General features: G+C 38.7%; 1 protein-coding gene across 1 annotated transcript in view; it reads left to right on the top strand.

Moving 5' to 3' along the window:
- Nucleotides 1-11,984, top strand: part of BBS9 (Bardet-Biedl syndrome 9) — a gene marked incomplete at both ends in the record, with an annotated part of 451,378 nt that overhangs the window by 211,370 nt on the left and 228,024 nt on the right. The window contains 2 exons of the mRNA XM_080701824.1: nucleotides 4,508-4,680; nucleotides 8,884-9,036. Of these exons, the coding sequence (XP_080557950.1) occupies nucleotides 4,508-4,680; nucleotides 8,884-9,036 (326 nt within the window). The remainder of the gene's footprint in view (nucleotides 1-4,507; nucleotides 4,681-8,883; nucleotides 9,037-11,984) is intronic.

Below are 11,984 nucleotides of genomic sequence, written 5' to 3'. Positions count from 1 at the left end.
CAATCAGGATAAATAAGGAAAGCTGATTAGCATTCAGAATAGGAATGGGTGTGGGGAAGATCCGGGAGCTCCAGGGGAGTGATGTGATGGCAGCAGAGAGGACCAGGGTGTTTGCGTGGAGGGTGGCAGGTATAACCAGTGCGCTGTATTCTGTATAGAGTTGAAAAAGACGACCAATCCTTCGAGAAAGGAGATATCTTCTTGAATTTCATTACAGATCAAAGTCCTAATAATCAATTTAAAAATATAAGATATTTATATAACTTTCCAGGGTACCAAGGGGAATATAAAGAAATATTTTACATGTACTGGTATAATATTACCCTAGCTAATCTAGACAAAAAGACAGTTTTGAAACAGGGCCTTGATACGGTCCTGATGGCTACACTAAGTTGCTGTGACTGGCTGTGAACCTGTGTTCCTCCTGTCTCCACCTTCCAAGTACTGGGATTACAGGTATGCACCACAACACTCAGCCCAACATTTCTTTCTTTATGACATTGAGCATATGTAAGTGCTCAATAAATAGTAAATTAAATTAGATCTCGAAAAGTGTATAATGCTTTTAAAGGAACAGTATATAATCACATGGGACCTTAAATATGAATGTGTATGTAGTTAAGGTCCTAGTGAACTGTAAACATAATGAGTGTAAAAATTCAGAGATATATTATGAAGTAGTTAAAACTAATATTTATTTATATAACTAATATTTATTAGTAACTAATATTTATTTATTTATTTATTTATTTTTGTGGTAGTGGGGGTGGAAGCCAGGGGCTTTTCTGCCATTGAAAAAAGCACTGCTCACCTGCTAATACTTTTAAATTCCTACTACTAAGATTGGATCAGATAGAATATCCACAGAATCACACACAAAAGAGAAGAAGCCAAGACATCAGAAAAACAAGCCTGAGAACTCTGAAAGTATGAGAGATAGATACCCTTCTTTCTGTGAGTTTGGTTCTCTGAGATTTTCTCAGTCTATGCAGATAGCGGATGCCATTGGGGCTGGGTTAAGTTTTAAGCACAGGTCACCCTCCACGCTTTCCACCGCTTTGGAGTCTCAGTCTCTCCCTGTCACCATTGGCGATGTATGCCTCTGAGACCAAACTCAATGCAGGAGCCCTCTGTTTTCCACAGATAGGTCTGACTTCTCCCCATTTGCCACAATTGGAAGGTCTGTGGTGATCCCAGAGCTTCTATTAGTTGGGTCAAGCTAGACTTTCCTCCCACACTTTCTGCTGATCAAAGCCTGAGTCTGTCAGAGCTTCGGTTATATCCAACAGCAACCCCCTCTCCTGCTTTCTCTGGGCTGTATCAGGAAATCTCAGGTCCAGGGTGTTTGCCAGGGCTTTGCGAGTCCCTAGGGGCGCCCAGCTGGGCCTTTTCCTGTGGGGACTGTGACCTCACTTATCAGTGTTATTGAGCACAGCTCTGAGTCTCTGGAGGGTGTGGTAATCTCTGCCACCACTCCTCCTTCACTGGGTTGAACCACAAGATCTCAGACCAGGGAGTTATCATGCCTGTGCGAGTCCCTAGGGGCACAGTGCTGGAAGTTCTCCTGTCAGATGCAGCTTCATTTATGATTTTTGTGCACACTGGTCTGGAACTCTGAGGGGGTGTAATGAGCTGGGCTGCGGCTGGTGTGATGGAGCCGCTGCAGTGTGCCACGAGACTGGCGGGTTTCTATTCTGGTGTTGAACTCCATTCTGGGTCCCTGGAGGGCATGATTAGCTCCTGGAAGTTGTGGCAGGTCTTTGTGTGGAATGACTTACAACCCTCCGATCTGTAGCTGCTCACTTCAAATCCTTGTTTTCCTTCTCGTCTCTGGAGTGCGGTGTTGTGGGGGAAGACTGCACTGGTGCCAGCGCCTGCCGCCACGTGTTGGGTGGGGTGTTTTTCCTTTCTGGTCTGTCTTATATTTTTCTTTTTCTCGGCCCCTTATGTTTATTGCTTTTATTCCTCTCCTGATGGTATTATCTGGCTTTGTAGAGTGCTGTTTTTGAGGCAATGGAGATCGACTGAAAGCAGGACTCGTACGCGCTGCTACTCTTGGTCACCATCTTCTGTATTGTCTGGGTTTTCAGGCTTGTTTTTCTGATGTCTTGGCATCTTCTCATTTGTTTGTGATTTTGTGGGTATTCTATCTGATCCAGTCTTAGTAGTAGGAATTTAGAGGTGTCAGTAGGTAAGCGGTGCTTTTTTCAATGGTGAGGGTTGGGTATGGGGAGGGAGAAACTGGGGTGATGGGTACAGGAGTCATGTAAAATAGATGATATGATTAGGTTGAGTTAGAATTTAAGTATAATAAGGTAGTATCTGGTTGAGAATGAGAGAAGGTTAGATAGTAGGACTCTTATAGTTAGTAGAGTATTTAAATATGGAGATATGAGATATCTTGAATATAAAACAAGGAGATACAGTAAGAGAAAAAATAAAAGTTTTGACAAAAGAGAGAAGATAGTTTACTGTGAGGAACTTGGTAAAAGGAATAGGGGGAATGAGCAAATAAACACAAATAAAGTAACAAAACAAATTACAAAAACTAACAATTATAAATCAAAGATAAAAAAACAAAAGAAGAAAAAGGAATAAGAAAGAGGAAAAAAAAAGAAATGACAAAAGTAAAATAAAAAGATCTAGTTACAGTATGAGAGATAAAAAACAAAGAAATAAACCCAAGAAGGAAAAACCTCTAAAACCCAGCAGTCCTGCTAATTAATATATATATAGGTTGTATGTCTGTTCACTGTGGTATATTCTGGAGTATATCAATGTCTCATATTTGTTCTGTAACCTATTGTCAGCTTTTGAACCCACTCTATGACTTTTTGCACCCCTCTCTTGCCTCTGACAGCTTTGTTTTTATGTCAGGCCTTTGCACCAGCAGAGGACATCCAGTGTAGTCTTGGAGCAACCACCCCTGACTCTGTGCATGTACCGTGCCTTGAGTACCTTTCCTGTGTCTTCTGGAGGTTCTAACTGGACTACCACCAGGATGGGCTGCCTAGTTTTAGCCCACTGGTGTCCTGCGGCTGCTCTTGGTGGTTGAATAATGCAAGCGGTTACTTGGCTGTCCTGCTGCCGGGTCTCTGGAGGGCATTTTGTGCTGCTGTGGTGCTGCCTCTGGTGTGCACATGGGCTTTTGGATCTTTTTCTGTGTTTCTGAAGCATAGTTCTGGTCATTTAAGATGTTGGAGCTCTGCTGCTGCTTTCTACACTATGAGTTCTTAGATTATTTTTGGGGATTTTCTTGTGGCTACAGCTCTGAAGTTGGCAGTTTAGGAGCTGGCACTCGTGGTTTGGACTGGCAGCAGCACCAGGTCAGTCATTTGTTTGCACTTTTTGCAGTGGATCTCGAAGTTCAGAGTACTGGATTCCTTTCGCCATGGTTCCTGTTTCTGTTTTGGTTCGTGAGCTTTGTTTATTTTCTTGGTTAAGATGCTGCTGCCTTCTTGGTAGTTGAACATTATTTGTTTCAGCTACTGAGATGTCCTGCGTCCCGCAGTTGCCATTTTGAATTCGTAACTAATCTTTATTAATAATTAGAATTTTAATCTCTATTCAGTAACCAACTTTCTTCATGACCTTGCAAATTATTTAATCTCTTTTGTGATTGGATGTATTTTTCTGTAATGTGGATATTATATTGTCTTCTGTAGGACTGTTGAAGTCTAAATGAGAGAGGGCTTAAGATAGAGCCTCATGGATATTCAGTTTCTCTAAGAGGTGGAGAAATGAAGGTTTCTTGGGGGGTAGATGAAACTGAAGAATATATAGGGGGTATTGTAGTTACAATGCTTGGTACAGCTGCTCTTACCATAGATGCTGTTGCTGCCACTGCTGTCATCATAGCTGATATTATCAGCTTTGTCATATTACCTTCATCATCACTGCTCTAGGGAACATACAGGAATCTGGTTCTCATGGAGCTGAACTTTTAGGAAAGAGAGGGAAACAAATTTATATATATATTTAGAGAAGAGTCGTACTCTACAATCTCTTTTCAAATTAAAGAACTATCAGAATAACAGGAAACCTTGATCATGATCATGACTGTAAGGATTTATGCTGATTACCGTATCCAGAACCCGAGTTTTATATAGAATCATTTTACATCAAATTTTTGAAACAAACTAATAATACCAGCTTGTACTTTTGCAATGACTGTTTTCTTACTCTTCCAGTAGCGTTTTTTTTTTAAGAAGGATCACATATTTGATGTTTTTATTTTACTTTTAAATACATGATACAAGGACCATATTCTTATAGTCTGCCCTTGTGACCTACCTTTTGAATTAGATTTGAAATTGTGAATTAGCTGATACAGAGAACAGCACCAAAACAGTAAAAGTATATTTCAGCAAAGCTAGTAGAAAGATAGCCATATTATAAAACAAATATTTATCCTATTAGTTTTACTATTTATTGCAAGATTAGTGATATTTCATATGGTTTCAGCAAGTAATTGTATGTTAATAAGCATTTTCTTAATTTTTTTTAGAACGATATCGCATCCAGAGTGAACAGTTTGAAGATCTTTGGCTCATAACCAATGAGCTTATTCTCCAACTTCAAGAATATTTTGAAAAACAGGGTATCAAAGATTTTGCCTGTTCTTTTTCTGGATCTTTGCCCCTTCAAGAATATTTTGAGTTGATTGATCATCACTTTGAGGTATGTACAATTCACATAGTCTATCATCCCTAAATATATGAAAGAGAAACAGATGCCACAGAAGTGGGAATTCTTGTGTAGATACTAGTAGGTTGCATGTTTAAGTTGCTATTCCTGGGTGGATGGTGGATTTGGTGAATTCATTTCTGCTCTCTTTCCTGTTTGTGATCAGTTGCAGATATTTGCAGAGTGGTTGCCTGGAGCCAAGCATGTGGCCTGGCCTTGAAACAGAGCTGATTTAATTCTCCCACATGGGGATTTAACCTTTGACTCAAATAGCACAGTGTTAAAACTATTTGAGCTTATCGGCAGCCATTTGGGTCACTAATTCTAGCAGACCATAAATGAGGTGTGATCATAAAAAAAAGTGATTTTTCTTTTTCTTTTTTAACAAGCATGCCAGAGCTTCTGTAACTGAAAGAGTGTTAACCACTTAAAATACTCTCCAGTACCTGGCATAATGGATGTCTGGTGAATGCTGAATGATTAAAATAATGTCAAAATAAATGAGATCTGACAGTGACTTTGTTGCTGTTTTGCATTTTTTCTGTGGAAGTACCTTCAGATCCTCTGTTAGGCTCTCTTCAGTATTTCAATGGCATCAAATCTTCATCCTTGGAATATTAATTTGATATTTGGGGAAGACTCATGTTTCATGAATGGATTAGACAATTATAATCATTGTTTTTAAAGGCTCTACCTATTAAAATAAAGTCACTAGACTGTATAAGTAAGGTATACACTCTTTAAGTAGAGCCTGGTGTAAACAAATTCTAGGTTGTACAAAGGTGGAATTTGAAAGACGTTTTAGCATTGTTCAAGTAAGCATTGTTTTCTAGATACACTACTTTTAAGGAATCATTAGACATTTCAGATTATAAGTCATTGTGTGTGTGTGTGTGTGTGTGTGTGTGTGTGAGAGTGAGAGAGAGACAGACAGACACACACACACACACACACACACACACACACACACACACACACACACACAGGCAGAGACTTGACCAGTCATGTAACTTGTCAGTCACTCCTGAACATTCTGATAGCATTGACTTTACCCTATCAAAACTTCTTGTAATGTGAACATAAAGGGTAATCATCAGTCACATGCAGTCTAATTATAAATAATCAAATTTTATCAAATAAGTTGAATTATTGGAGTGTCTGTCATCTGTGATGATAGTATTTTCTAGGACAGTATGTATTTGATCAAGCTGTAACACCAAAATTGACAATTTATAGGACTATATTCAGGGATTTTAAGGATTGAGAACCTTCGCATTTTTCTGGGATGTATTTTAAGAAATTTTTGTTTCACTCTGCCAAACTGGGGTCTAGTGGTTTAGGAAAGAAAGGCCATAGAAAGACTGTACTAGTTACATTTTTTGGGGTGCCACGTAATAATACCTAGGCCATTTTTATCTTTCTTTTGAGACAGGGTCTTGCTAAGTTGTCCAGGCTGGCCTCAAAATTACAGTTTTCCTGCCTCATTCTCCCCAGTAGCTAGGATTACAGGTGTGTGCCACTCCGGAGAGCTATTTACATAGTTTTAATGTTTGAAATAGAGAATAGTATATGATATCAACTAGTAAGTTCTATATTAATTATTTTCTGGCTAGGAACTCCCTGGAGTATCCACATAAAGGGGGTTCATTTCTGTTGAAGGGACTCAGAGAATATGGTGAGCTACAGGCACTTTAAGTTTTACACACACAGAAGGAGGGATACTTACTCCCCTCTTTGTTCCCATTATCTTGCTTTCAGCCATTCATAAGATTTTAAATTTTGAATCAAGATGGCGTTTTGAATCCAGTATCCCTTATGTTAGCATGCCATGGATTTTTTTTTAATTTTATTTTTTGGTGGTACTGGGGATCCTGGAAACCCTTCTACCTCCGGGCTACACTCCCAGACCTATTTTTATACTTTTTTTTTTTTTGGAAACAGGGTCTCTTAAGCCAGCCGGGCTGGCTCCGAACCTGCGTGATCCTCCTGTCTCCGCCTCCCAAGTGCAGGGATTACAAGTGTGCGCCACCACGCTCGGCTGGATTTTTGTTTTATTCATTGCGGTTATTTTTAGTGCCCCAAACATTTTTTTTTTTTAAAATTGGTGTTGTGCTTTTACATCATATTGGTATACAGAGTGTCAGAAGAATGCATACATACATATTAGTGCCCTTCCCTCCGGTTCTCCCCCATCCACCCCTTACATGTCTTGGAGACTGGGATTCTGGAGTTGCTAATTTTGTATATATTAATAGCATTTAGGCCTGCATCAATAAGTATTTGCTACGTGTTAAAATTCTGACATGTATGAACATTTCAATCACTGCTGCTTGGTTACATATTCAAAGACTGATAACCTGGTTGATGTCTGAGTATTAAATGTCTTTAAATTTGTGTGTGTGTTTCAAGAGTTTAGAAAGTAAAATATTATAACAAATTATACATTAGATGAATGAGTTATTGATAACTAGGCTAATATCCTGAAAAATTTAGTTATTAAAATCACTTTATTACTTAATTTTGGTAATGAAAGCGTTTTTCCCCTCAAGAGAATATTCTATGGTTTAGTTAGCTACTTAGTGCCTCTAAAATTGAGATTAAAAGAAATTAATAAAATTCTGAGTTTTACAGCATGTTTAATGTTTATCATGTATTTACAGAATATAAGCACTGAAGAGGAAGTTTGCTTTAATACTAGAAATGTAAACTATAAATATGTTTGATTTCTGAATGTTTCAAATGTGATATTATTTCTTCTTTGCTGTAACTTGGGCTAGCATTCTTTTTAAAATACTATTCATTTTAAAAGTTATGAGATACACCACAGCAACAGTAATTTCTGATTCTTTTTCTTTTGCCACTCAATTTTACTTTTCTGAGATCTAATCCAGGGGCGCCCCAGCTCTTCTTATTTTTTATTTTGACGTAAGGTCTTGCTAAGTTTCTGAGGCTGGAATTGAACTTGTAATCCTTTTACTTCAGCTTCCTGAGTTCCTAGGATTACAGGTGGTGTCTGGCTTCAATGTCTTCTTTTGGGGCACCTTTTGGTGTCCAATTTCCTGTGTATTTTTCTAGAAATATTCTAAGTAGCCACAACTACGATAATATATAGGTTTATTTAAAACACACACAGAGCTGGGCGTGGTGGCGCACGCTTGTAATTCCAGCATTTGGGAGGCTGTGACCAGAGGATCACGGTTCAAGGACAGCCTCAGCTACTTAGTGAGGCCCTCTGCAACTCAGTGAGACCCGGTTTCAAAATAAACAATAAAAAAATAGGGCTGCGGGTGTAGCTCGGAGTTTGAATGCTCCTGGGTTCCATCCCCAGACCCGCAAAAACAAAACAAAACAAAACAAAACAAAAAACACACACAGTATCAACCTGATACATATTATTTGGTATCTTTCACAATTATTAGCAATAATTGTGCTTTTGATAAACCTCATTGGCTATGATACTGCCACTGTGCAAGGGTATTCTGTATTTTTTGCTTTGTTTTATTGAATGCATTTTTTGATAACATTGCATATTAGTTCCTTCTTTGTAGAGTAGTCTTTCTTATTTAACCAGTTCTTAGTGGGTATTTTATCTTAGTATAATAAAAATTGTGTTATGAATATCTTTGCATGTACATTACTCTTTGCAAGCATATCTCTAGGTTAAATTCCTAGAATTGGGATTGTTAGATCACAGACTATATATTTAAGAGCTATTGTATTAACTTTTATGTAAAACTTTGCCCATTTATCTATTTGATTGTTCCTTTTTTTCTTACTAATTTCTATTGGGTTGTGGTTCCAATCATAGATCCTTTCTAAATATGGACATAACTCTTTGTCATTCCTATACTGTTATTACTTTTGTTATCTTATCATTTATAATATTTTTATCAATTTGTGTGTGTATGTTTTTTTTTTTTTACTATGCAGTCAGTTATTACAAAACATTTATCAAATAATCAATCTTTTCTCCAGTGATACTGGGTTACCTTTTCTACAATTTCATTTGCTCTATTCCCCTATATTATCTATATATTCATGTACCATTACCATGTTGTTTTTATTCCTGTAACTCTATGAAATATTTAGATTTATTTATTATTCATTTTCAAACTTTTATTACCATTGCCTGTCTTCTCACTTTCCACACATTTTGTTGTACTTACATAACCTCAATTTAAGAACTTTTCATTGTAGCTGCGGATAAATGGTGAAAAATTAGAAGAACTCTTATCTGAAAGAGCTGTACAATTTCGGGCCATCCAACGCCGGCTATTAACAAGGTTCAAAGATAAAACACCAGCACCTCTGCAACATTTGGACACATTGCTGGATGGGACTTACAAGCAGGTCAGTACAATATCAGTGATGGTTTTCTGCTACTGTATATAATTTTTTCCTTCACCTTAGATTCATGTGCCAAATAGCATGATCAGGTATTTCTGTTCTTAGCTTATTTTTCTTTAAAGGGGTTCTTTTTTTTTTTTTGTCTTTTTTGGAACCGGGGATCGAACCCAGAGTGCCACACCTGCAAAGCAGGCACTTTGCCACTGAGCTACATCCCGGCCCCGGTATTTCTGTTCTGTGCTTTATGATTAGGATTATTATTAGATAATTCTAGCTGTATCCCATAAGTATCATTATAAATCACTTATCATCTTCCTAAGCAACTGGCTTGTGCTTGTGTTTGATGCTAATGCCCCATGGATTTTGATCCATTCAGATCCTACAAGTGGAGGAATAGACTTGGCCTGTTTGTTGGAGGAGGGGAGAATTGTGGGCACTTTTACACTCCTTTTACCACATCCTCAATTTGAAAATATTTTAAATTAAAAGTTGTGTTTTCAAACTTTCCCAACCCTTAAACATAGGTTTTCTGTACTTACCAGTGTCTTTTTAAAATCAGGGCATTGTAGTCATACATCTTAGTGGAGTACAGGATGGTGGAGGCACACATGCACATGCACTCATTTAGCCCTTCCCCAGTTCCCACCCCATTCCCTCCTCCCTCCTTCTCACGTTTGGCTCAGTGATTGGCTTTGATGTGTGAATGTAAATCATGTACATTATGGAATTTCCCCTTCCATCCCCCTCTGTTAGGTTCTTATTTGCTCATCTATGGTTTCTCCTTCCTATGACCCATTTGAATTTTAAACCTCTCTCTCTCTCTCTCTCTGTCACACACACACAGGCATACTTTTTCTTTTTTCATTATTGGGGATTAAACTCAGTGCCTCATGCATGCTAAGCAAACACTTTACCACTGAGTTACAACCCCGCCTTCCTAAACCTCTATTTTTGTTGTCATTGAATTTTTTATTTATTCAGTCATTTATTGTCTGTGGACTCTGAAGATAATTTATCTTAAAATTAATTGGGTTTTCAGCTTGGCGTGGTGGCACATGCTTGTAATTCCAGTGCCTGGGAGGCTGAGACAGGAGGATCGTACAGATTCAAAGCCAGCCTCAGGTACTGAGTGAGGCTCTCTGAAACTTAGTGAGACCCTGTTTCCAAATAAAGTATAAAATTAGGTCTGGGAACGTAGCTCAAAGGTAGAAAAGCCCCTGGGTTCCATCCCCAGGACCACCCCCCCCCCCAAAAAAAAATCTGAAGTGGTGGCGCACGCTTGCAATCCCAGCATTTGGGAGTCTGAGACCTGAGGATCGCGGTTTGCGGACAGCCTCAGCTACTTAGGCCCTCTGCAACTCAGTGAGACCCTCCTTCAAAATAAAGAATAAAAAGTAGGGCAGGGGGTGTAGCTCGGAGGTCAAATACCTCTGGGTTCCATCCTCAGACCCGCAAAAAATAAAATAAATAAAATAAATAAAATAAAATAAAATAAATTAGGTCTGCAAGGAGCTGTTTAGAGCAAGCTGAGTGTCAGTGTTGTTTTTGGGCTAAGACAACATGGACACTCACCGGTGCACTTAGTCATGTGCTTGTGCCGAGGATGGCACCTATGATTCGATTTTCGTGTAACTCTCTCCTTACCCCTGTCCAGGGCTGGCTTCATGGGCATGTGACCTGCACAGTTACACAGAACTCTGGTTTAATGCTATGACCGAGTTATCCTCAAATTCTTAATACTTTTCAGTACTTTTCAGGAGCCCCTATATATTTATTTTTGCATTGGATACTTCATATAATGTAGCTGGTCCTGCCTTGCCAGGTGCTAGGTACTCTCTGATGAAGAGAGTAAGTAAGAGAGCAGGGAATTCAGATACAGTACAGGGTTGAAATACAGGACAGCTCGACTCCCGAATCCAGATCATCAGTTGGCTTCCCCAAGATGAAGAAAGGGACGCAGTGGCCGTCAGTGGAATGCCTCTGGGTAGCTCAAGGTATTCTTTGTGGGGCAAGTATCCTGGTTAGCTGGCAATGAAGCAACCGTGCATGAAGGGGAATCTTATTTAGAAATCGCATCCTGCAATCAGCCTTCTCTGGCCTTTGAAGTTTCAGCAGGTGGGTCACTACTGCAAGTTATGAATTTCAACACCAAAGTCACCCTTCAAGTTTTAGCTGCAAGCCATTTCCTGTTTTTAGGATATAAGAATCTTAAAAATCATATTTCAATTTTACTTTTATAAGCATTCCTTTTCTACATAATACCTACTGCTACATCACACTCCACTGGGGACATCTCCCAGGCATCCCTCATTGAAAGCTGCCCAGGACTGAGGCAAGGATAGACTAGGAGAATCGCTCTGGGGAAAGCAGATCATGATTCTTAAATGGAAAAGATCTGGCCTCTGGGGAATAGAGGGCTCTCAGGTGCTGACTATCATTTTAATAGTTTGTATTCTAGAATTTAGAGGTAAATCTTCCTTTTTGAGATAACTTTCACATTTACTTCTATCTTTAGAAACATATGTTAAAATAAAGTAAGAACATTGACGTTTTTCTCTTTTTTTAGTAGTTAGCTAAATTTTTTTATTTGTAAAATGAGAATACTGCCTTGCATCTAGTCACCTGAATGTAGTTTTGGAGGCCGTAATAGACAAACTAAAGGGAAAGAGGTGAAATCTATGTGTATTCAGAGATACGTTGATTCTGAAGTAAGTTTTATTTTAATACTTCCCATCGTCTTGCGAGGGATGGCATTGTTTTTCCTATTTTACGGGTGAAGAGGCTCCAAGCAGAGTTAAGAAAGTTGCTCAGTGTTACACAGATATTAAGAGGGTGTTCCGCGTTTACGCTTTACTGTATCACGTGATTTTTACTTTAATCATTTTCACGGGGAATCTAGGTTTTCTTTAGCAAAAGTATAGTCAGGTTGAAGAAAAAGGAGGTGCATATGA

This window comes from Muscardinus avellanarius, assembly GCF_963383645.1.
Source record: "Muscardinus avellanarius genome assembly, chromosome: 9".
NCBI classification, from domain to species: Eukaryota; Metazoa; Chordata; class Mammalia; order Rodentia; family Gliridae; genus Muscardinus; species Muscardinus avellanarius.
This window is presented reverse-complemented; position numbering and strand designations above follow the sequence as displayed.